Here is a 27,862-nt window from a genome sequence, read left to right as displayed (position 1 = left end):
TGTAAGTACAAAAACTACATGCCAAAGCGGTTCGCACTTGTAAGACACGATACCTGATTTGGCCGTAGCGAAGTAAGCGACACACGATAGGCACGTAGGACGTGCATTGAATGTTCAGTTGTTATCTTAGCCCCTTTCCAGCTAACAAACAACACAAACATAACCTTCATATTAGTTACTTACATAATTCCCATGCGAACAAAGTTAATGAGGAAATGTAAAACGGTAATTATCTAAGATGCTACATACCTGATAGCAAGTGGACCTAGAGGCAGTGCCTGGTGTGGATGCCTCATCACAGGACATATGTGTAGAAACGTCACCCATGCCCACAACTACACCAATAGCATTGCACCGCCGATCTGCTTGGCTGTCTTCTCTGATACCTTACAAAGGTGTCTATAGAGCCAACTTAGTTTTGCACTACCCTAACTATACTTCTTTCCGTTGCTGATTGGATCGAAAAATTGCAGATACCTAATTGAGATCCGTTCTCCAGACTTGTCCATAAACAGCGTACCACCTAACATCTCCACTATGTAAAACCGAGCATACTTCTGCACAAGCTCCTCAGGGGCGTCAACTGGGAGAGGGTTGCTAAACCGATCCTCAAGCCATTTGGCTTTTACCCTCGGCCCTTCCATCAATCCAGTGTTCTTATTATGACCAGGTTCTCTCTCTGGCGGCCTATGCCCTAGCAACTTGCCGCAGAGGTCGCGCCAATTGACTGTCGGGGATGTACATCCCACCACCGACAAGCCATCTACAAGAACCCCCATTATAACCTCTATATCTTGTAGTGTGATGGTCATCTCACCGTGGGGCAAGTGGAATGAGTGCATCTCCGGCCACCATCTCTCCACCAACGCTGTGATCAATGCGTGGTCAAGGTCCATATGTGGGACCCGAAGTAGCTCATCTAACCCCGCATCAGTGATATAAGCGACAATTCGTGGATCTAACCCATCTAACCCACCTTCAAGCAAACCTTTCTCTCGGTGACGACAAGTCAATACACCTGGCACATCCTGCAAATACAGCAGCTTAGTATTAATAATAATTAGAGTACCACATAATAATTACGCTTTAAAATTAAATTCCAAAAATCTTTCTACTACATATATTGAACAAGTGCATACCTCGCCTTCCAAATGAGAATCCCAAAGCAAACTTGAACGATGCTCATCTTGCCTCGTCAACAAAGTCCGTATAGAGGGTCCTACTCCATGTGGGTCCATATCTGGCAGTTGGTGACAACAACAAGACAGTCTTATTTATTTATTTATAATTATAAACATATTTGACTGAAAATGGCAATAATAAATATCTAATGCAGCCTTCACTGATTTCAATAAAAAAAAATTGAATTAAACTTGAGAGAGTGAGAGGGAGACTCAGAAAGTGAGGGATGAGAGTTTAAACTGTGGGTAACAGTAACAGGGGTTCTTAGAGTTTAATGGGAATAGACTAGAACAATACTTCCATTATTCAACTCAAGTTAAGGTGTTTTCCAATGTCAAACATAGGCCGTCATGTCTTTCCCACAACCTGAATAACAAGTTTTCATTCGGTTTGACATGCCCCCCCTACTCCTAGTGCCCCTAACTTGAGTTAGTCCAAGCATTCTCTTTCATCAATTCACACTTGTTAAAGGATGTTTGAAGTGTGGCTTGCTAAATGAGTTGATATTGCATGCATAAAGGGACTGTCATTTGAAGGCATCTTGCTTGAATCATTCGTGTCTAACTGAAGCCATGAAGAAAACTTACAGGGAAAGTCCCACCACAACAATTGATGAATTCATAAATACGTTTATTGAGCTATTTTGTGTATAATTTTTTATCACAAGCTGTGCCTAGCTTAACGGATGGTTTATAGTTTCTTTTGATGGATGAGGTCTGTTGAAAATTAAAATGAAATAGAAAATACTGTAAGGAGAATGCAGAAAAAAAGAGAGAACACAAGGGGGCTACGTAGTTTGGTCTGCCGGCTTAGCTCTACAATTTAAAGTCTTTGATGGCTACATCTTTGATATTAGAACTATGCATATTGCAATGAATCATAGTAAGGTATAGGCCAAAATGGCCAAATACCATCAATTCTTGAAATATTTTGCAAAAATAGGGACTTCACCATGCTGAATTTGAATACTTATCACTTCATTCACATCAAATCCTATTTTTTGTTTCAATCCAATGGAAGATATGATTGAAAAACACTTGTAAGAAATGGGCATTAGCATTTTACACATAATAATGCAGTCATCAACACCAAGCATAAGAAAAGAAAGTCTTAGTCCCAAAACTTTGGAATTGGGTATGCATCCTCAAGAGACTAATTGGAACAATATGACAACAACAAAAATGATACAAAATAACTATTTTTAAATACTTTGCAACACAGTTATTTATTAAAAGAGAAGTCATTCTTTTAAATGTCAAAAATCATTACAAACTGTTACAGCAATTTGTCTAAAAATCATCATAAATTTTATTAAAAATATTATTTTTAAATATAAGACTAATTATACTTGCTAAATAAAAGTGAAAAAGATAATAAATAAAAAAAATCAACACATAATCACAATATCACAGACAAGATATTAAACAATGTCATAGTGTTGTTGTGGCTCCACCTTTGTAGCCTGTTATAAACCAGTAATAATAACCAAGTCATATTTTTCTTGAGTTACTAATCTAATCAATTTAAGGGTCTAACATTAACTAGTGTAAGTGAGTCTAACTTTTTAAAGAAAGAATAATAAGAAATAAGTTATATAGTATTCGATGCAGGGTTATTTGGACCAATTTTATTTTCTTTTTTGTTATCATTTGGGTTATATAGTATTCGGTGTAGGGTTGGGTTAATTTTATTTGCTTAACGGTAAAGGGGGCCGAATATGATTTTCTTGAAAAACTTGGGGAGGCTACAGCCCTATGAAAAGCTCTCTACCATGTATACTACTAAGGAAATTTTCATGAGGTGAGGGGGGCTAGAGCCCCTCTTGGTCAATACTTAGCTCCGTCTCTGATTTACAGCATCTCCTCTACAAATACCCACAAACACCCACATATACCCACAAACACCCACAAATACCCAATGCCCCAATCTGGCTCCAGAGAATGGTTCTGTAACTAGATAATAACATTTACAGCATCTCCTCTACAAATACCCACAAAGACCCACATATACCCACAAAGACCCACAAATACCCAATGCTCAAACAAATATAGAGATAAGGAGACATACCTTGTGAATCCAAACTGAAGATGCAGACCGACAGTGAGAGTGAGAGCGAGTGCGAGACTGAGAGGGAGACCAAGACAGAGAACGAGACCGAGAGCGAGACCGAGACCGAGAGGGAGACTGAGAATGAGAGCGAGCGCGAGATTGAGAGGGAGATTGAGAGCGTGTGGAAGATGATAGCGAGATTGAAAGGGAGATTCAAAAAGTGATAGCGAGATTGAAAGGGAGATTGAGAAAGTGATAGCTGAGATTGAGAGGGAGATAGCGAGATTGAGAGGCGAATTGAGAAAGTTTAAGTGTGGGTAACAGATGGGTTTGTGAGTAACAGATGGTTTAAGATGGGTTTGTGAGTAACAGATGGTTTAAGTGTGGGTAACAGGGAGACAACTCGGTATAAATGGGCTAGAACAGTACTCGAGCTTCATGAGCTCGGGTACCAAGCTATTTTTTTAATTAAGCTTTCCATGTCATGGTGCCACGGTGGATTAAAAAAATATGGTACTCAAGCTCACCAAGCTCGAGTACCACAAATAGTGGTAGATCACTATATTTTTCCGAAACAGTGTTTCTAGGCAAAATATTTCAAAAATTGATGGTAATTGGCCATTTTGCCGTATTTCTAGTTTTATTTTTATTTTTTTCCCTATAATATAACTTTTCAGCCATCCCTATATACATAGTAATTGGTTATGATACTCTAACCATAGTTATAAGTTTCTACAATTTTGACCATATTTACTTCTGGAAGTAATGATAAACTTCTTTTTTTATGGATTCTTCAGCACTTCATTCAAATGGCTCGATCTTCACTGGATGAGATGTCAGATTCTGGTGCTTTCATGAGAACTGCATCAACATTCCGTAACATTATTTAACGAGATCCAAGCTCCCTATTTCCAGCAGAAGTTGGAAGGTATCATCTGTATATATCATATGCTTGCCCTTGGGCTTCAAGGTGTCTTTCATACTTGAAGATTAAAGGACTTGACAAAGCCATCAGTTTCACGGTCAGTAAATCTTTTAGTACTTTTCTTAGAGATGGAATCAATCTTATGACCAAATCAATATTGTCTGTTTGTTGCTCAGTCAGTTAAACCCAAGTGGGAAAGAACAAAGGAAACTGATGAGCATATGGGGTGGATTTTTCCTGCTTCGAATACAGAGGAACCAGGAGCTGAAAGTGACCCTTTGAATGGAGCAAAAAGTATTAGAGAACTTTATGAGCTTGCCAGTACAAACTACTCTGGAAAGTACACAGTTCCTGTATGTTACCACATGTCCTCCTTTCCAATTTTTCCTTTTTTTAACATGAATTATCTAAGTTTGAATCTTTTATGCTATTTGATAGATTTTTTGCTCTATATTAGGTTCTATGGGATAAGAAACTCAAAACAATTGTTAATAATGAGAGTTCAGAGATTATCCGCATGTTCAACACTGAATTCAATGACATAGCAGAGAATACAGATTTAGACCTCTATCCTCCTCACTTGCAAGCCCAAATTGATGAGACTAATGAATGGATATACAATGGAATAAATAACGGTGTCTATAAATGTGGGTTTGCAAAGAAGCAAGGACCTTATGAAGAGGTATGCAATTTTTCATACCACTGTCTTAAGGCTAAATGGGGCTGGCTTGTTATGAAAGTATTCTCCCAATGACTGCTGTTTTTAAGCATCTTAATGATCCTTTCATATGCAGGCTGTGAAACAGTTGTATGAAGCATTGGACAAATGTGAGGAGATACTTGGCAGGCAACGGTACATATGTGGGAACATGCTGTCTGAAGCAGATATTCGGTTGTTTGTCACTCTCATAAGATTTGATGAGGTATTGATATTTATTTTATAAACATGGACTTTTGACTGTTGGAATAAGCATGGACTATTGACTTTTCCCTGTTGCCTCTAGCACACAGCCTGTGTGCTTTTCTTTTCTTTTCTTTTTTTCTCTGTATTTTCTTACATCTTTTTTCAATGAAGTTTATTACTTATGAGAAAAATATATATATATTAAGAAATGTCACAGTTTTCAGGATAATTTTATAAAGTTTCAAGAGATATTATTCGTCAAAATTAGTTGAATTTCAAATAATATTAGTCTTTCAGAATTCACATAGGACTAGTGGCTTTCCTAATTCTGTCTTTCAAGAAGCAAAATGGAATGTTAGTTTTTAGACTTTCTTCTTGTTGATCACTTTTAGAATGATTCATGAGAGAATTGCTTTTTAGTTTTTAAGTGAAGTGCCCTTACACACAATACCTTCAAATTGTTGTCAACTTGCAGTCTTTCTGAACCCTTGCACACAACACACATCTTTTCTTTTTCCTGCCTAACTATAGGCGGTTGTTAGATGCAAATATAGCTTTTTTCATGTAGTCGGACTTTATTTGATTGCAATCTGTTGTGGAAATTGGGTGAAATAAATCCATTTACACAAGACTAAAGAAGAGAGAGAGAAGATAATATGACACAAGGAATTTACGTGGTTCGGCAATATGCCTACATCCACGAGAGGCGACAGAATAAATTTTTACTATAATTGTGGGGATTACAACAATGACTTGAAGACACTTTCACACAAACCCAAACCCCAAATACACCCTTGGTTCTCTCACAAATAAGTAGAGAACATCCTATTGTATTTAGACAAATTGCAAGACACAACTTCCTAGCTCTGGTGCACACACACAGAAGAAGTTATCTATCTCCCTAGGCTCACGTAGGAACTCTCCTTTTTCTCACACAACCCTTGCTCTCAATTGCTCTATCTCTATTTATAGCAAGGTTATCGATTCCGTACCGTACCGGTCGGTACGGCCAGAATATACCATACCGGCTAGCAATCCGATTCGCTCGACTCCCCTGTTTCTTACCGGCGAAATCCAGCTGTACCGACCGGTAATTGGATACCAGACCGAAACATGAAATATACCTTTTTTCTTTTTTTTTTAGTTGATGTTAAAGTTTAAAATTATGAATTATTTGTTCTTAATTGAAATAATGTTTTATGGTAAACATGAATTTTTAAGGTATTGTTTTAAGGTAAATAGAGATTTTGTGTGTGTATGTGTGTGTGTATATATATACATATATTAAATATATAAAATAGCGGTAAACCCAAAACGGTACACCGGTATTGACCGGTATCCGAAATATATCGTACCGGTGGCCAAACCGATACGGCCTCCGGTATGGTATTGACATCCTTGATTTATAGCCAAGGTTCAGCCGAAATGCCAACAATTTCAGCACACTAGAGACTTCTAAAGATAAGGAAGTCAACAATAGTGACTAAGCAATTTATTGCTTAAGAATTCATTCAATTCGGCTAGCACACTCCTTGACAATTCATGAATTCAATGAAGTCACATATTTCGGCTACATGTCAAGTGTTCTAGACCAATGTGAATGCAAGACTTCTATTAACCAAGAAGTCTAAAATTTCGGCCATGCATGAGTATCGTTCAAGTCGGTTTTGTTTCCTTGCCATTTTCTTTGACTATTCATACAACATAGCAATTAATGCTTAGCAGAGAATGTTAATCCACCATCATTGAAATTCAAGCCATTTCAACACAATCAAATAAAATCCGACTACATGAAAAAAGACCATAAAAATATAACAATTGTCATATATTTATGGCCTTCTTTCACCGACCTTTGAATGTAAAATACCACTGGACTTATCATTTGACTATTTTGATTTCTCCCCCCCCCCCCCCCCCCCCCCGCCCCCCTCTTTTTCCATGGCGTTGTCCTATTAGAAGCTGCATATGTAAAATAACCATAGCAGCCCCATATATAGCTGTTTGTGATTACCAAATTGTCTTCTTTAATTACTTACCCAAAAGGAAAAGTTATATTTAATTCCACATAGCCTTTTGCATTTTATTTAAATGGTTTGTCCAAAATACCTTAGCAACTGTCATGTTTGAAATTTTGTTTATGCCTTGATGGGAAAAGTCATGATATGAGGAAATTGGGGTAATTTTGAGAACGAGAGTAAAAGCTATTTAACTCTAAAATAAGGAACCATTGGTGATTTTCCTTTGTTATTATGCTGGGCCTAGAGAAAACTATGGCCATAGTTACAGGATCTCTTTGGCCAACCTCAGATATGTCTGGTATTGGCTTTGTTTTTTCTTTCTTGGTCTTGCATGAAATTTTGGCATCTGTCTCTCTCAGATTCTTCAAATATCTTAAAAATTTAAGTTCGTATAATGACAGGTTTACGTTGTCCACTTCAAGTGTAACAAGAAACAGTTACGTGAGTACTCGAATCTGTTTAATTACACCAAAGACATTTTTCAGATCCCTGGCATGAGCAGTTCAGTCAACATGGAGCACATCAAGCGACATTACTACGGAAGCCATCCTTCTATCAATCCATTTGGGATCATTCCGCTTGGCCCAGATATTGACTACTCGTCTCCTCATGACAGAGAGCGGTTTTCTACATAGATTGTATATAATTGCAGATCATAAAATAAATTTTTAGTATCTTGAATTCATATGATTTTTCTGTTATGAATGGTCTAGCCATTTTAATAAATGCCATGGTCGATCTGTAGAGTAGTAGTTATTCAGCATAATGGATGGTGTTGGCCACCAGCAAACTTTAGTGACTAAGTTTGATCTGGCTGGAAAGGTTGTACCTGCTATTGACATATACTTTCTTGCTACCTTACAAAGATTCTGGTAAAAAATCACTTTGTACAACATCTGGGAAAGTATAGAATGCAACCTTTCTTCAGTTTTTTGGTCTTACCTAATTTGGTCTTCAAGGGCTATTCCTAGACATGGCTCTATTATAGGTTTGTCAATCCCTTTGGCATCAAAGAAACCTACAAATTATGAGTTCTAACACCAAAAAAAAAAAAAAATTGAAAAAAAATAGCTAACTTCATAAATAATCAATTAGAATGTTTTTTTTTTCTTTAATTCCAAAACAAAATACATTTATGACTTTCCCAAACCAAAATCCCAGATACCCAAAGACTCAAAGCGAATTACAACTTTTACAAAATCCAAAATGTTTGACTTCAACATCAAATCGTAAGCTACCGTCATTGAATAAAAAATCCTTCCTTTGTCATAGCCTACTCATACAGGTTAGAATTAAATGGTACCACAATGTCAGAGTTACCTAGGTGTCATTGAAAGGTTGAAAGTAAATGATATCGTTTTTTGTTTGAGTGTATTTGAGATGGAATAGCATGAAGGGTTATAGGCATGTGTATATAAAGGAGTAAAAGTGGAAATGGTAAATGGAAATGCAAAGAGTTTTTTGTGTGTAAGAGAAGAAAAGTCTTGAAACATTGAACCAAATGAAACAAATAGTAGTCTTAAATCATTGAATAAAAAATGTAACAAAAAGTAATCTTGAAACATTGAACCAAAGGAAATAAAGATTCTCTATTTTTAAATTTGTTCTTATCTTTGATATGACTTAAGAGTATTTCAATTCTTTTCATAGAATGTGCCACATGGCAGAACCTTATACTTTCCTGTATGAGGTCTCTACTAACTTTCTTAATTCATATTTTATTTTAAAAAATTATATAACACTATAAGACTATAACATATTATAATATTTACCGTTAAAAGTAGATTTATTTTTTAAACTGAATAAATGATTTAGAAATCTATAAATAATAATTTAAAGCATAAAATACTTTTATATTCTAAAATTGCACAAATTTACACAACCTCTCAAACACTTTTTCAACCACTCTATTCTCACAACCAAATATGGAAACCTCAGTCGCAAACACCCAACTCATTGTCTCAATGAAATTAAAGAAATTATTTGTAAGTATTAACATAAAAAGAAGGTGATTAAAGAAAGAGAAATTGGCTAAAAACACATCCATTTGTCAAAATTTAATAGTTTTTATTTGGACTTTCATACCCTTTAAAAAAACTGAAAATAATTTGAAATCATCATCAATTTTTATTTTTATCACTATGGCTCACATTGCATAAAATAGCAGTAAAAAAAAAAAAAAAAAAAAAAAAAAAAAAAAAAGCTAACTTCATAATAATCAATTAGAATGTTTCTTTTCTTTAATTCCAAAAAAAAATACATTTATGACTTTTCCAAAGCAAAATCCTAGACACCCAAAGACTCAAAACAAATTACAACTTTTACAAAATCTAAAATGTCTGACTTCAACATCAAATTGTAAGCTACCGTCACTGAATAAAAAATGGAAGCTCCCTTCCTTTGTCATAGCCTACTCATACGGGTTAGAATTAAATGGTACCACAATGTCAGAGTTACATAGGTGTCATTGAAAGGTTGAAAGTAAATGATATCGTTTTTTGTTTGAGTGTATTTGAGATGGGATAGCATGAAGGGTTATAGGCATGTGTGTATAAATGAGTAAAAGTGGAAATGGTAAATGGAAATGCAAAGAGTTTTTTGTGTGTGAAAAAAAAAAAGTCTTGAAACATTGAACCAAATGAAACAAATAGTAATCTTAAAACATTGAATAAAAAATGTAACAAAAAGTAGTCTTGAAACATTGAACCAAAGGAAATAGAGAGTTTATATTTTTAAATTTGTTCTTATTTTTCATATGACTTAAGAGTATTTCAATTCTCTTCATAGAATATGTCACATAACAGAACCTTATACTCTTCTGCAATAGATCTTTGCTTTTCTATATGTATTTATTAGATACGATGTTATTATTTTATAGGATTTAGCGTGACATAGTTTGAGTCAACTGAACTCATGCACGCAAAACCATGCATTCCAAACTGCTTTTTTTAATATATTATAGGAAAGAAACCTATAATAGCAGTAAAAAATAGCACTTTGGCTCATATTGCATAAAATAGCAGTAAAAAAAACCTACAAATTATGAGTTCTAACACAAAAAAAAATTTGGAAAAAAAATAGCTAACTTCATAAATAATCAATTAGAATGTTTCTTTTTCTTTAATTCCAAAACAAAATACATTTATGACTTTCACAAACCAAAATCCTAAACACCCAAAGACTCAAAATGAATTACAACTTTTACAAAATCCAAAATGTCTGACTTCAACATTAAATCATAAGCTACCGTCACTAAATAAAAAACACAAGCTCCCTTCATTTGTCATAGCCTACTTATATAGGTTAGAATTAAATAGTACCACAATGTTGGAGTTACATAGGTGTCATTGAAAGGTTGAAAGTAAATGATATCGTTTTTTGTTTGAGTGTATTTGAGATGGAATAGCATGAAAAGTTATAGGCATGTGTATATAAAGGAGTAAAAGTGAAAATGGTAAATGGAAATGCAAAGAGTTTTTTGTGTGTAAGACAGAAGAAAGGTCTTGAAACATTGAACCAAATGAAACAAATAATAATCTTAAAACATTGAATAAAAAAATGTAAAAAAAAGTAGTCTTGAAATATTGAACTAAAAGAAATAAAGAATTTCTATTTTTAAATTTGTTATTATCTTTGATATGATTTAAGAGTATTTCAATACATAAAGTGTGACACATGAGAAAATATCATGTTTTTAGGTTACCTTTTTCATACATGTAATGATTAGGTACGATGTTTTTTATATGATTTAGTGACATAGTTAAAGTCAACTGAACGCATGCACGCAAAACCGTGCATTCCAAAATGCTTTTTTTAATATATTATAGGAAAGTCCAAACCCGAAAACCTATCAAGTGTACAACTATGTCTCGCCGACCTTTGGTATACTTTTCTATAATTTCTCTGGTTAATTTCTTTCTTGGATGAATACTGTGTAGCTCTGCTTTCATGGCCTTAGAAATGTGTTCCGCATCATTCTCATCCAACCCATGTCCAGCAAAGAGTTACGAAGTATTTGTGAGTTACAAAAACAAAGATACTAGCGCACGCTTTGTCTGCTACTTATTTGCTGCTCTAAAGAAGAGAGGGATTTACACCTTTAGAGATGACACAAAAATGGAGAGAGGGAAAGATATATGGATAGAGCTAGAGAAGGCAATCGAGATGTCAATGATTGCAGTAATCGTATTCTCGAAAGACTATGCTGCTTCGGAGTGGTGTCTGAATGAGCTGGCGAAGATCATGGAATGCAACCGGAGCTCGCAGCAAATTGTACTGCCCATTTTCTATGATTTGGATCCATCCGAAGTGCGGAACCTGGATGAGGGCACACAGGACCTGAATGGGAGTTTTGGCGAAGTTTTTGCCCGGTGTAAGGAGCGTTTCGGGGAAGATAAGGTTCAGCACTGGAAGGCTGCTTTGAATGAGGCTGCAAACTTGGCTGGCTGGTACTTGCAAGATGTCGCAAATTGGTACGTAATGTGTTCTCTCGCTTAATATTTAGATATCTATCTATATTGATCTATACCGTATATGATCATAGAAGCCTGGCAATAAATTTTGCAAAGTTCCCGTTATGCCGCATCAATATCTTTTTCCTATCATTTTTTCATTTTATTTAATATATATATATATATATATATACACGAGTAATGTTATATCTACAAATTATTTTATAATATTTTTACAAACTGCTGATGTGACAAATTCTTATTAGTTCTAATATAGGTCCACTACTAAAATCACATTTATGTTTATCAATAATTATTTGAAAATTACTAAAACTACATCAGCAGTTTGTAAAAATGTTGTAAAATAGTTTATATCCATAACATTACTCATATATATATATATATATATGAGATAAGTTCAAGTTACACCTGATGTAACTCCGCAAGAATTACACATTTTATACACCGTAAATTTCTAAGAAATCTAATGATTAAAAAATCAATATCATCTTTAAAATTAATTATTTTTCATATTAGCTAACTTAATTAATTTAAGAGAATATTATATATATTTTTTTTCTATTTTCCTTCTCTCTCCTAATTAATTCATCCCTAACCTTGCACAAGTGCTTATTCTCAACATTCTTAAGTTGCAAATTTTATTTTTCTTACACAAGAAAGATAGCCTCCTCTTTTCGTCATTCTTTATATGAGATGAGTTCAAGTTACACCTGATGTAACTCTTATAAACTTACACTTTTTTTACACCGTTAGATTTCTAAGAAATCTATCAGTTAAAAAAATATCATTAAATGATATTGTTTTCCATCTTATTACCTAATTAATACTAGCATTCTCTCTCTCATTTTTTATTACTTTCCACTATACTCTCTCCATCCCAATTTGTTTATCCTGTTTGAAAAGTCAAACTTTTTAAGAAAATATTATTTATTGTCTTGTCTGCCTTATATAAATGTATAAGTTTACAAAATTACCCTTAAATAAATTTATCAGCTTTAAAAAAAATAAGAGTTATTCTTAATGAGACAACTGAAAAGATGCCCCAATTAGATTAATTTTTTAAATATTTGTGAGTTTTCTTTTCAAAAAGTTTTGAAAATAAAATAGGGGTATAATAGGAACATTAGTAAATTAATGACTTTTATTTTTAGAAACATGACAATATTTTAGGACATTCCAAAATTGAATAGAGGACAAACAAACTAGGACAGAGGGAGTATAATTTTTTCTTCAACACAATCTAACAAAAAAAAATTGAAAAATAATCCCATAATCATTGATTTCACAAAACTACCCATAACAAGAGTCAAATGACTTTCAATTTGCTCCTTAAAATAAATAAATAAAGGAACTTTTAAAAAAACTTCAAAATCTGAGCCTATCACACACTAAACAATCAAATCAGATGGGAATACTTAAAAGTTTTTTTTAGTAAGTGACCAAGCTTAAACTTAACTGCTACGGAAATATATAGCGGGTCAATATTCTAGTTGGAGTAAATTATATTTTATTAATCTTTTTTGCTTGTCCTCTAGGAACTTTGTTTAATTGAAATTTGTCCAAAGCTAACAAATACCGACCCTTTATTTCTTTTATTTTATAGAGACTCCTTAATTAATTTTTCAATTATTATTTTTGTAAGAGATTGTATGAATCTTATTGTATTTTGTGTTTTTCGTAGATGATACAAACACAAACACCTATATGAAGGGACCCACTATCAGTCACAACCGCAACTTTTGACCATCTTTTTTTTTCTTCACTGGGTTCGGTGCGTGCGTTTCTTCATGTTCTTTTTTTCTTTTTCCTTTCACACTAGTGGCTTCTTCTTCTTCCTTCACTGCGTGCTATTTCTGGGTTTTTTTTTTTTTTTTTTGTTCTTTCACTGGATTCTTTTTTGGCTGGGTTTTTTTGTTCTTCATCGGGTTTTTGGGTTCAGTTCTTTCTCTTTTTTTTTTTTTTGTTCTTTCACTGGGTTCTTTTTTTGGCTGGGTTTTTCTAAGTTCAGTTCTTTCTCTTTTTTTCTTTTTTGGGTTCTTTTTTGGCTGGGTTTTTCTGGGTTCAGTTCTTTCTCTTCCTTTTTTTTTTTTTTTACTAGGTTCTGTGAGTTTGGGTACTGGAAAAAAAAAATCTGCACCGAGTGACAGGTATGGAGCCCACAAATAGTGTGAAAAATATTGAGTGATGGAAAGTGAGTGATGGTGCCAAACGGGTGTGAAAAATTAAGTGATGAGTGACGAGTGATAAGTGATGGAAATTGAGTGACGGAAATTGAGTGATGAAATTTTTGCATCCAAACAGCCTCTAATTATAAATGGACAAAATTTATGTATAGTATTTTAGGTTTAGTTTTTTAGATTTTTTTTTTTTCTTAAGATTTTGCCATGTAGCTTGTTAACTTAAAAAATACACTTTCATTAATGAGAAAAAAACCACATGGCAGAATCTTAAGAAATGAATCTATGAAACAGCACCTAAATACTGTACCTAAGTCTTACTCAACATATATATATATATATATATATATAAACATTAACGTGCTTAATGTTTATATCATGTAGCAAATCTCCCACCCCCAAGTAACTTTATACGCCTTGTGAGTTGTGAATGACGTGATTATAATAATAATAGGACAAAAATTAAACCAAATCCTGGAAGCACCGGCCACTTTTTCTGCCTTGTACGTTATATTTTATTAATTCTAATCATGTTTTCCTTACAAATGGCCCCATCTCTCTCCCTCTCTCAAAGCAAAAACTACCACCTCAGCCTTTGAAATGGAGAGAGTAAGCAGATTTTTCCCAAAGGAGCCCCAAAGAAGGAAAATTCTGGTTTCTACAACTTGTGGCATAATTATTGTCATAAGAGCATCTGTAGCAGATGTTGCAAAAATTATGTTATTTTACCACACCAAAGGCTTACTTTATTATTTTACCACATCATTTTACAACATCCCATTTATCAGATGTTTTATAATTTTATTCTATACATTAAAATAATATTTGCTACACATTAAAATAATATTTACAATCATCAACACAATCAACAGCCATCTACCAACAACCAACAGCCACCACCACATCCTTCACAACCAAAAACACAACTCAAAGCAAACCCAAGCAAATCCAACCAAATTCCACAAAAACAACCATAACCCCAACCCAAACAACCCATCAAATCCCAGCCAAATCCTTCACGACCCAAACAAATCCCAGCCAAACCCCAACCCAAACAAATCCAGCCAAATCCTCTGCCACCCATCAACTGCCTCAACCAATCACTGACCCAAAACCCCAACCCAACCAACCCATCAACAAATAAACTCAAGTAACCACCGGACCAAAACCAACAACGCTGTCAGAACCAACCTTGACCCATAATGCCGCCGACCCAAAACCTTGACCCACAACCCATAGCCCACCAACACCAAATCGGAAGCCCCACCACCACCACCACCTCAACCATAAACCCCGACAAACCCACCGCGTCCACACCCTCACCCATACCCACTTCCAAACCCAAAACCTTCATAACCCAGACTCCAAACCCACCATTTTCATCGCCGTCATCGTCATCGCTGACCCACACAACAGACCCACACCGACATCGCAAACCCATAGCGTAGCCCATCCGAACCCACCCACCTCCGTCGGAACCGAACCCATCAAACCACAGCCAAAAAAAAAAAAAAAAAAAAACAGAAAAACCATTGCTAGAGAGAGATTGGCGTCGGCGTCGGCGTGGAAGTGATCATTGGCGTGGGCATTGGCATGGGTGTGGAAGAGCAGTGAGGATTGGGGTGAGAGAGAGAGGAGAGGATTGGGGTGAGAAAGGTGAGACTGATGGAGAGATGAGAGAGAAAGAGAAATAAACAAAGAATATAATTATACCACACCGATTCTGTACTGTTGCAAATTTGCAACGGTACTGTTCACCTACTGTGGATGCTCGTGATGAGTTGTGTCTTTATATGGATCATCATTACTCCTCTACCAACTACAACCTACCATATAAGCAAGTTGTGCCACAAATTTTAACACTAGCAATGCTCCACAAAGAATTAGTGCTTGACCGTGTCTTGTTCCTTCGAAACTTTCACATCAAGGACTTCTTTTTTTAAATTGTCAAGTACAAGTGGCACAAAGGAGATAAACCAAACTAAAACATGCTTAAAGCAGGTAAGGACAGGTTTATCATTTCAACGCCACGTCACAAATCTAATCTCGTTCAGATAAAGCCTCATATAGTTCTCTTAAAGAATTTATTATCACTTAAAATACTTAGCAGTAGAACAATAGGAAATAAGGCTTGGTACTCAAGCTTGTAGAATCTAAAAACAATTAAGAAGTTGCATCAATATCATATGTAGCCCTTGAAGATAGAAAACAACATTTCAAGAAGATAAACACCCACACCATTTAAGATTTAAGAGTACTTATAAACATCAAAGCTAAGAGGGCAGGAAATCACTTTCAATAGTTTGATTAGTACGTAATATGTTCTCTCACTTAATATTTAGATATTTATCTATATTGAGGGAAATTATTGTGTACTCCCAGAGTATTATAAATGCGTACTCCTTCCTCTCACATGAATGGTGGGACCTACCATTCATGTGAGAGGAGGGAATATGCATTTATGGTACTTCGAGAGTACCTAATAATTTTCCCTATATTGATCTATACCGTATATGATCATAGAAGCCTAGCAATAAATTTTGCAAAGTTCCCATTATGCCGCATCATCAATATCTTTTTCCTATTATTTTTTCATTTTATTTAATATATATATATATATATATACACACACACACTATTATGTGGTGTTTGGTACCTGGCAATATTTAGGATTCCTAGGAATGTTTAAAAATTTTCATGTTTGGTTGCAAATCACACTAAGGAATATCAAGGGAATCTAAATTCCTCCTTTGACTCCTTTTCAATAGGAATATAAGTTCCCTTTAAAATAGGTGGGTATCTAGATTATCAAGTTTAAGGAAATTGTATTTTTTATAAATTGACAATTTTAACTCTTTTTCCTTATCATTTAAGCAATTGAGATAAAATATAAAAAAAAAAAAAAAAAATATCATCAATAATTTTTCCTTTGTCTTTATCTCTTCCCACCAAAACAACATAAACAGGATAAACAACTCTGTTGATATATTCATATTTTCTTCTTTTAGACAATAGTTTTAATGAATTTGTCATAATTTATAGTTTATATTTTGTTTTCCATTATTTATTTAGAGGGAGATTTTTTTTTTTTTAAACTAATATTGGATTTACAATAAATTTAAAGATAAAATGGGAAAAATAAATAATTTAGTTAAGATTCCTAAGAATAAACCAAATATTTTAATCTCACATTTCTAGGAATCTAATTAGATTCCCAATTAAACTAAACATAGGAATAGTTGCATTTCTAGGCATCTCGATTGCAAGGCATCACATTCCCAAGAATCTAGATGTCAAGAGTAATGTTGATTCCCCCGTACCAAATGCCACCTTAATAAAAGGATTTCTTGTTTGGGTTTCATCTTTTTACTTACTAAAATATCCTCACACAAATTCTTAAACTCTTTAAAATACCCTTATCTTTTAGTTAAATATTTTTAAATTTAAAAACACAAATTGATTAAAAGAGTAATTTACAATATTTAAAAAAGTTCCTAAATTTTAGGCTTTCAAACTTTTATCAATTCTCATGTAGAGAAATATCTTAAAAATTAGGACATTATCTCTATCTCACTTTTAAACATTATTTCACTATATCCAAAATTTAAAATAAAATAAAAATAAAAATAAAAAGCCTAATTGCACACGCAAAGTATATTATATATATATATTAGATTTCCTAAGCAAAAGTCACACCTATTACAAATTTTACTAAAGACAAAGTTTAGCTACAAAATTAGTTGTAGCAATAGGCTATAACTTTACTCAATATTTTTTTATTGGAGGTGAATTTTGACAAATCTCCAATAGCTATGTCATTACTAAATTTTTTTTTTTAAGTTGAAAGTTTTTGTAATTTAAAATTATGCACAAAATATAAGCTTTTAGATCATATAGTAAATAATATCCAATTGACACAAAATTTGACATATGTATTAAGCGCGTAAAAAATGTGCAATTTAATGGTTATATTTTCAAAATATGTTGTAATATTTATTTTATTGAGTGAGTTTGTAATTTTAAATTACAACCAATTTTGTAGCTAAATTTTGTCCTTTTACTGAAAGGATAAGGCTTGACTCTAGTATATAAATATATATATATATATATATATATTTATTGCAATTTTTTACTTTTTTTGTTCAACTTTTTATCTCTTTCAATTGTTGCCATCTTAGTTCAACCTTTCAACTCCTTTAAGTTTTAACAGCTGTCTTTTTTAATTTTCCATTTCATTCCCTTAAACATTCTTAAATTTTCTTCTTTATGGGTGAGTTTGGTTCAGCTTTTTGAAAAAATGCATAATGAAAAAGTGGAGTTTTCAAAAAATGCATAATGAAAAAGTGATTTTTCAAAAAGCTGAATGTTTGGTAAAAGCTGTTAAAAAGTGCTTTTTGAAAAAGTTGAGTGTTTGGCTAACACTTATAAAAGTGGCAGTTTGAAAGATAAATTACCAAAAAGGACAATGTATATAAGAGAGTTTATTTCATACTTAAATCAATTATATTGTGAAATTATTTTTTTCTCACCAATATTAGCTAATAATAACCTATCACTTAAGATTTATTGTAAAAGTATTGTGATAATTTATACTGATTTTAATTTGAACGTACTATTATAATTATTTTTTTTCAATTTCTAAACAAATTATTTTGTTCTCACCAAACCCCTCTACATGGTCCATCCTATATCCAGAATGTTCCACACATTTACAAACCCCTCTCTCATCTCTCAAGGCGGCTCAAGGTCTCTACATCTCTCTTTTTTTTTTTTTTTTGACACTTCGAAAGCTAATGATGATGATGAAGAAGTCTCTGCATCTCTGCATCTCTTTTTTCGTCCTTTTTCTTTATTTCCTTATTTTGCCTTTCGTTCTTTATTCTTTTTTTTTCACACTCCAGAGAAGAAGATGATGATGATGATGATGAAGAAGATGATTGAAACATAAGGATTTTGGGATTTTGGGTTTTTTTTTTTTCTATGGATTTTGGGTTGATTTTGAGTTGGGTTTGGGATGGGTTTTCCGGATTTGAGTTGATTTTAAGTTGTTTTTGTGTTGATTTTGAGTTATTTTTGGTTTGGTTTTGTTGATTCTATGTTCGGAATATCAAAGGTTGAAATGGGTTTTGTTGATTGTGGGGGTAGACCGGTGAAGAAGCAGAGGAAGACGAAGAGGAAGAAGAAAAGGAAGACGAAGAAAAAAGACACAGTTGAGAGATGAGGGCGTGAGAGAACTGATGGGTATTTCGGTATTTTCGCGTTTGCAACGGTAATAATACAAAACGCGCATAGCGCGTTTTCATTTATGGACCCTCAGGGGTCCATAAGCCCTTCCGCGTTTCCCCTTCATTTTTTCTCAATGTTCAAAACGCAACTTTTATAAAAAAGTTGCGTTTTGAGCTTACCAAACGCATTTTTTGGTTTAGCTTTTTTCAAAACGCCCTTTTTGGGCTCAAAAAGTGGAAACAAACAGGGTCTATATCTTTTTAAATTTTTCATTTACCTTGTTCAACATTTCATCTCCTTCAAGCCTTTATTTTTTATCTTATTTTTTATATAAATTTTATATAACTTCCTTTCCACCTTTCTCATATGTTTTTTCCAAGTTCTATCCGCAAAAAAAGGTCAATACTATCTCAATTTCTTCAATTTTGTTTCTCTTTTGATATATATAGTTTCTACCTATTTTTTTCACTAATGGTTCTTTTTGTTATTGTTGATTTAATTTTCAAATCACATTTATTTTTATTTCTAACAAATTTGTTTTGGCTTATGCATTTAGGTGTTGTGGTGTTTCAATTCACAATTACAGGTTCTTTCTCTATATCACTTTGATTTGATTTGAGTTTGGGTTGATAATTAGTTGTTTTAGATGTTTAAGTATGAGGCTTTGCTAATTTTTTTTTTAATCATTTTGGATGGAAAATTTTGTAATTTTTGTGGAGAAAGTTCTCCCAATAGTTATTTTTAAAATACTCTATAGTAGCATTTATTCAGAAAAAAAAAAATCAATTAGTGAAATGAAATAATCTAATAGGTGACATAATTTGACTTTTGCAATTGGTTTTTAATTATTGTTTTATTTTTTTAAAAATTTCATAATGATACATGAAAAAAAATTAATTATGAGATTTTACTTATAGTTGTTTAGTTGATAATATTTTTGGGTGGAAGAAAGTATTCTTAATAGGTTATCAAAAGAAAACAGTTTTTCTAATTTTTCCCATTAATCATTGTTGAGCAAAAATTCTTGATATGACATTTTGTCTTTTGTTTGTAAAGCATTTTCATATAGGTAGTATATTTTGAATTAGTAGATATTTACGAATATATAGAGATAACCAATGTATTAGTAAGAAATATTGTGATCATGCTTTTGTATACTTTGTGTGTGTTTGGGACTAGTTTATAAGTTAGTTTTTTTTTTTTTTTTTTAGCATTTATGTACAACTTTTAAAATAAAAAAATTCACTTTTTCTCACATTTTCAAAGTACATTTATATTTAGCATATTTTCAATAAAAAACTAAATTAAATAAGTTTTTCCCAAATAGAAAATTCATAAGAGATAGAATTATAATATTAAATGATAATGCATTGGTTTAAGATTAAAGAAAACTTTAAGAAAGAGGGCTACGCGTTGAAGTTTTTTAATAGTGGGAAAAATCTAATTTATTCTTCCATTTCTACTATCATGATTGAAAAATCATAATAGGAGTAGGTGAATATCTTAAACAAAAAAGAGAGTAACATATATATAGAGAGAGAGAGAGAGAGACAGAGAGAGCAAAATTTTCATTAGTTGACAAAAAAAGCAACATAACATCATATATTTTAGTAAAACAAAAAGAGATCCTTTCCCTTGGTTCATTTCGTAAAGAGCAAGATAAAAAGGATTTTTTTTTAATTAATAATTTTATACACCCAAAATAATTAATATATTCATATGGGAAAAATACTTTGTTATAAATGACTAATTCTAATATATGATATTGCAAATATTTTAATAAACAGGTTATACATTATATCTCATTATAACATAATTACATATTCTTGTGCATTGTGCAAATCTGCAACTATACTTAATAATAACAATGATGTAGATGAGAGGTGTGCATGTAATACTTATAAATAAATAGTAAATATTCTTTCACACTTTTTTTACACACACTCTCATGTATGTCCTGATGTACACATTTTAAAATGTGTAAAAAATTAAAAAGAGTACTGATGATGTCTATATTTAAAACTTGAAAAGTGGATGTGATATAAAGAAATGTGATGAAATTTGCAGTTCTAAAATATTTCATTCTTTTTAGGGATCAAACACTTTCTCTTTCCTGTAATACTGGACGTTAATATATTCATTATCCCAAAAATACAAAATTATATTTTGGCTAATATTATCATTTAATTTATTTCACATGATTTCAATTTAATCTTAATTTTTATTTAATTTACTTCTTTAATTTTAATCTATTTTTAATTTAGTCATTCCATCTAATTTTGTCCAATCTAATTGTCATTTTTAGTTTTTTTTGTTGTTTATTTTATTTAAATTTTCTGCAACGACGTTGTTTTGATAAACTTAACAACGTGGATTGCATGAAAAAATTATATTGAAAACAAATGGAAATTAAATGACTGAAACGAATAATTTGAAATTTAAATGACTGAATTAAAGAGTGGTCAAAAAAAAAATTTTGGGGGAAACAATGGTATAATTTGTATTTTATTTTATTTTTATTATTTATTATTATTATTATTATTTTTTTTTTTTGTGTTAAGAACCTGGTAGAATTTGTACTTAGCCTTTTATTTTTATGGGATATCCAAATAGAATTTTGCTGTTTCATTGTCATTTTAATGGTTAGTTTCATCTTATTAAATCATCACTGACTTCTTTTTATTTTTCTTATTATTTTTTTGGCTGATACAACTGGCAGTTCAAAGTTTATAGGGAGGATTATTGCAAAAATTTCGAATGAACTAAATCAGGCATATCTCACTGCTACACCGTACATAGTTGGAATTGAGTCTCGAGTGAGGGAACTCAATATGTATTTAGACAGGTATGCAGGAGATGTTTGCATGGTTGGCATTTGGGGGATCAGTGGCATTGGCAAAACAACAATTGCACAAGAAATATATAAGCGACTAAAATGTGAATTCCAAGTAAGTTGCTTTCTTGAAAATGTAAGGTTAAGAGCTCAACAATCAAATGGTCTGATTGATTTACAAGAGGAATTTCTTTCCAGTATCCAAGAAAACCATGGCAATAAAAAAGTTACAGATGTAGTTGAAGGAACTAGTTTAATAAGAGACAATATAAAGGGTAAAAGGGTTCTTGTAGTTCTCGATGATGTGGATGATCTAAATCAATTAGATAAACTAGGCATTGAGAAAGATAATTTTCATGCAGGAAGTAAAATTATTATCGCAACAAGACATAAGGAAATGCTAGCTAAGGTGGATATGATCTATAAATTACCGGCATTGAGCTTTGCTGAGTCCTTACTGCTCTTTAGTTGGCATGCGTATAGAAAAGACAAGCCTGTTAAAAATTATGCAGACCTCTCAAAGAAAGTGATATATTATACTGGAGGAGTTCCATTGATACTGAAAGTTTTGGGTTCTTGTTTGTTCGACAAGGAGGAATCTCAATGGAGATGTGCGTTGGAAAAATTAAAAGAATCTCGTTACCAAATATTTGAAACGCTTATGGTGAGTTTTTATTCACTGAGCGACAAGCAGATGAACTTGTTTCTAGATATTGCCCATTTCTTCATTGGATACGAATTCAAAATCCTCCAAAACTCAGGTTTATACCTTGAAAGTGAACTAGGAGATTTTTGTCGTCGTGGTCTTGTTACAATTGATTGCTCGAAACGCCTAACAATGCATGATTTGATTATAGATATGGGCAGAGAAATTGTTCGCAAACAGTCCGTGGGGGAGCTGAGAAAATTTAGCCGACGACAACGATGGCATCCAAGAAATGTCCTGGTAAGAAAACATTACCAACTACTATCCTTGATTTAAATTTTAGTGAAAGGGTATTTTAAGAAATTTATTTATGTAAATTTTAAAATGACATTTATATGTTTAAAACAAACATCACACAATCACAAATCATAAGAACACCAAGAACAATGACCTTAGAAAACTTTTGAAACTGTGGTTTTAAAATAAAAAACCTAGGGAAGATTTAATCTAAACAATCATCAATGCAACATATCACTAATAGAATGAAAGTTTGTACAATAGACTTAACCCTAAATCTACTGTTATCTCATGTAGTACTTACTCACATGACCACAAGCAGCTCCGAATCTACGAACTCTTCTATTGTGAAACTGTTACACGCAAACACTCCCATTTGTGACTTTGAGAACTCCATTCAAAGGTTTAGATCATTAACTGTGGGTGATTTGATGTAGCAACTTTACTTTATAGCCAGATTTGTTGTTAGCACAAGATTTCCAGTTGTTGCTTCAAAAGGATTTGGAAAACATCATATATGTGTACAGAGCACTACCCACTTAAATATGTAAAAACATGTTGTAGGGTTTGTATTTACATATTCTTAAGATCCATCAAACCCTAGATCCAATGGCTGAGAAAGAAACTGAGAAATCTAATCTGCATGAATCTCGATCGGTCAAGATAAGTGAGACTCTTTCTACACTTATTTTTTCCTACTTTTTTGAGTCTTCACTTATGCAGAACTTCATTTGCCTTGTTTATGAATATTTTTAAACTAAACACTAGACATAAACTAAGTTTTAAAGGTTACAATTTAGTCATGGTTGCCAACTTAAAATATGGGCTTTACATACGGTATAATATATAAGAAGAATTTTCCTTTTCAAAAGAAAAAACAATAACAAAAAGCTAAAAGTTACTGCCACACTGACCTAATTTCTTATGACTGTAAAGTAGCTCAAAGATCTTTATAAGTTATAAAGATGGTGTTTTTTCTATCCAAAATAATTTCAGTTTGACCATTCTAAACGTCCAAAAATGAAGAAAAAGTTTTAAGTTGAAAGTCGAAACAAGGTGTATTAGAGCATTCACATTAAGGATTTTAAAAAATTTAACATTTAGCATCTAAAAAACCAATTTTATAGCATTTAACATATTATTTTACAATACACCCAACATCAAAACTTCTATTTTTTTAACACTTCATTTAAATATTCTTTCTTTATTTTTTTATTCATTTTTTATTCTTCCTCTCCCTCCCTCTGTCTCTGTCTCTCTCTCTTTCTCAACCCAGCAGTTCTAAGCACCGCCAGTCACCACAAAACCAACAGCCACCACAATACCAAACCCAATCACACCCAACAACCACCACAATACCAATAGCCACCATGCCCAAAAGTCAAACATTACCAACAACCACCATGCCCCCACAACCCACAAACCCAACCATCCACCCAAAACCCACCACCCATACCACAACCACCAAAAACCTACCACCCACCACCACAAACCACAGTAGGAAAAAAAAAAAAAAAAAAAAAAAACCTCCACCATCGCCCCCACTAGCCATATCCACCCACCACCATGACCCACGATCCCATTGAAGCACCCAAATCAAACCATCGAACCATTAACGAAGCAGCGCCACTATGACCCACGACCCAACCACCTAAATTGCTGTGACCCACTACCCAACCACCTAAATCGTACCAACAAACCACCGCACCATGACCTAGGAACCAATCAAAAAACCAAAACCCACTAAAAACTAGATCAGAACCCATAGAAAGGGAGGAGAGAGATTGAGCCCACAAGAGAAAGGGAGAGTGAGAAAGAGGACAGAGAACGAGAGGGAGAGTTTGAGAAAGAGAAAGATGAGAGAGAATGAGAGTGAGAGGGAGAGAGCTCAATGAGAGAGAACAAGAGAGAGTGAGAATTAAAAGTCAATAAAAAATGATAACATGTTATTATAGTGAGCTTTCATAAATGAAAGCTCGCTATAGTAAGATGTCAAATTTTTTAGCATATAGAATCTTTGATGGACTAGATTTTTATGGTTTTAGTTGCTAAAAATAGCATTTTAGCATGTATACCAACCTTAGAGCATTCGCATCCCAAATCTTTAAACTATTCTATTTTACTATCTCAAAACTTACTTTATCATTTATACAATACCCTTTTATAATACACCCAGCATCCCAACTTTTATTTTCCTATTCTACTCATTAAAATAATATATCTACACAAAAAATAAAAAAAATTCCCAATTTTCTCCTCCACACACGTATGTACCTTCCCTCAAACTCTAGCACTGGACCTCCATTGCCCAATCACCACCACCACGCCTCCACCATGCCCACCAAGCCACCACTGCCCACCAAAATCCCACCAGAACAAAAACCCATATTAAAAAAAAAAAAAAAAAAAAAAAAAAAAAAAAAAAACCAGCATCACAACAGAAAAACCCATCAGAATCCACCCCCATCTCCACCACGCACGACCTCGCCATGACCTTGTCGTGACCCACACCAATCTCCACCAAACCCATCACCAATCTGAGCAACCCAAAAACCCAGAACGTCGACAACCACAATGCTGAAACCCAGCAACACCAGACCCAAACACTGGCGATCTCTAACGACCAACAAAACCCAGCAACACTGGACTTGAGAGAACCCTGACCCATGACCCACTTCAGCCATACCCACCTCTTCCTTTAAGCACAGGTCACAGCAAAAAAAAAAAAAAAAAAAAAAAAACCGCCAATCCACCAGCGTGGAGGCCCAACCACCGACACAAAGAGAGAGAGAGTGAGAGTTGAGAGCATGCGATGAGAGATGAGAGAGATGAGACCGTGTGAAGTGTCGTGTGAATGAGAGAGCAAACAAATAAAATATTATATTTTTTTTTTAAGAATTGAGCTACAATGCAATTCTACATTTAGAATCGCACTGTAGCACGATTCAAATATTTTTGCAATAGTAGCCTTTTAGAAGTCCGGGTGTTGGAGGTTTTTTGAGGCTTTGATGCTAAATATGCCTACATATGGCATTTACAAGTCCGGGTGTGAATGCTCTTAATGTGAATGCTTTTAGTGGTTAAATAGGTAACGTGATTACATGTGCGTAGGTGATTTTTATTTTTTATTTTTTAAGAATTCTTGGCTCAACATTTGCTTCTGGACTCCCTCATTATTGTTCTTTTCATTTTATTGCAGGGTCTACTTTCCAAAGATAATGTTCGAAATGGTGGTTTCCGCTTTCTTAATTATCCAAAAAAAACTATATCCATTGAAGACCAGGCTCTCATTGATCAGAAGTTGTACTTATCGGGCATTCCAGAAATTAACTCTCTGATCCGCACTGAGACCATTAGGCAACTGAAGAGCGACCAAAGGTTTTGGACGCCGGAGCAATTGCTTTTCCAACATCATGAGTTGGAGAATGAGAACGAGCCACTCCAGGCCTCTCGTGACCATGCTGCTATGGCTTCGCCTTCTCTGCCACTAGGTGTGTTGGAATTTCACTTAAAAATTAAATCAAGAGAAACAAATATAATACATCTATCAATTAACAATTTTATAATGTGCATATATAATAAAAATCAACAATAAGATGTGAGAAATTTTACATACTAAATTATATTATTCAAGAACTTCACAAGCAATTAAGCTGCTAGTCAGGATTAACAAGAGCTTTCTTTTTTCTTCTCACACCTTTTGCAAGTGTGGCCTTCATATCAGGAAAACAAAATTGGAAAAAAGTAATTTTATTTATTGTGTAAGTCACATAATACACCATACAAATATACAATGCTATAACAGAACTACCCGCCAAAATTGGAAACAGAAAAATGAAAACAAAACTAACTACTTCTAACACGTGTAGCACATGTGACTACTAAAACAGAAAGTATATAAAAGCTAAACTTCAAATCGTATGCAGAAACTGAATTGTAAGCTACTGTCGTTTTTCTTCTTTTTCTTCACAGTTTCCAGGCTTCTCTTTATCTGCAGGTTTCTCTTCAACGACTTTGTTTCTGTCATGAACCTATTACTTGACAATATTTATAATATTCAGAAAGGACATGATCGGCCATAAAATCTTTTCTATGGTAATATCAATTCATGTAATAGATATGTTGCATTTATTAATAAACAATGTCATTAATTAGATTCATTAATGAGAAGTTTATTAATGTGTCATTACTAGACTAACACATGGATTCATTTATCGTTCATATCTAGAATCACTATAATGACAACACTTCTTATAGGAGGCCAAGCTCCTGGCAATGACACGTTAGATAATTAATTTATTAAGGTCAATGCTCAAAGTGCATGAATCTCATTATGGAAAAAACTACCGAGATTACTATGCACTAACCATCAAAATATTAGCCCTTTTTATTTTTCTTAGTCTGAGCAATTTTAATTTGTATCTCATTTCCATCATGGTCCAACAATGTACCTATAAGAATATGCTACATTATGATAGATATGGTTAAGTCAAGGATTATAATAAATGTGTTTATAATCTTAGTCTATTAAATCAAGTGGACATATTTCAATATACCAATATTTTACATCATAAAAATATTGCATAATTTTACAAGATATTTTGAATAATTATTTATTGATATTAGAGACATCATAAAATATCATGTTGAGCTACATTATTCTAAGAGGGTGTTCACGTTCCAATTGCAGGTTTGATGAGCGTGATTGCCCACCGTCGAATGGCTTTTGCAAATTTCGGGTTTGTACGTTGTTTCTATCCTGGCTATCGAAGGTCTCAGCATCATTTCACATGAGCGAAACTTTGACATTCTATAATTGATAGGAATAAATTGCAATAAAATATAACAAACTTTTATGCTGTTGCACTAGGATCTTGAATTTCTTTTTTTATCAATTTGATACAGCAACTTTGAGCTGGTACCAAATAAGATAATCAATATCCTGTCCATTATTAAAGGAGACAATGTGTGGATCTCACCCGACCATAATTTTGTATTATATATGGTTCAACCAGATTAAGACTTTCAAGACTTGTTCAGATTGGTTCTAGTATTTTGTTGTTTGTTGCGTAGCTTTAGGAGTTTCTTTACATTGTGAATATTGAGAATTAAAATCTTTTGTCTCATTTAGAG

General features: G+C 33.2%; 2 protein-coding genes and 1 pseudogene across 2 annotated transcripts; 2 read left to right on the top strand and 1 right to left on the bottom strand.

Moving 5' to 3' along the window:
• Positions 1-428: 428 nt before the first annotated feature.
• Positions 429-1,238, bottom strand: LOC115966466 (serine/threonine-protein phosphatase 7 long form homolog). The gene is made up of 2 exons (XM_031085699.1): positions 1,140-1,238; positions 429-1,028 (listed from the first exon to the last, which is right to left on the bottom strand). Exons 1-2 carry the CDS (start codon positions 1,236-1,238, stop codon positions 429-431), a joined length of 699 nt encoding a protein of 232 aa, XP_030941559.1.
• Positions 1,239-3,916: 2,678 nt separating this feature from the next.
• Positions 3,917-8,019, top strand: LOC115968848 (annotated as a pseudogene).
• LOC115966465 (TMV resistance protein N-like) lies at positions 7,844-27,523 on the top strand. The gene is made up of 5 exons (XM_031085698.1): positions 7,844-7,950; positions 11,017-11,550; positions 21,673-22,732; positions 25,929-26,220; positions 27,420-27,523. Exons 1-5 carry the CDS (start codon positions 7,844-7,846, stop codon positions 27,521-27,523), a joined length of 2,097 nt encoding a protein of 698 aa, XP_030941558.1.
• Positions 27,524-27,862: the final 339 nt, after the last annotated feature.

Source organism: Quercus lobata, chromosome 11 (genome assembly GCF_001633185.2).
Source record: "Quercus lobata isolate SW786 chromosome 11, ValleyOak3.0 Primary Assembly, whole genome shotgun sequence".
Taxonomy (NCBI): Eukaryota; Viridiplantae; Streptophyta; class Magnoliopsida; order Fagales; family Fagaceae; genus Quercus; species Quercus lobata.
Note: the sequence above shows the minus strand (reverse complement) of the source record. Positions and strands in the feature narration are given on the sequence as shown.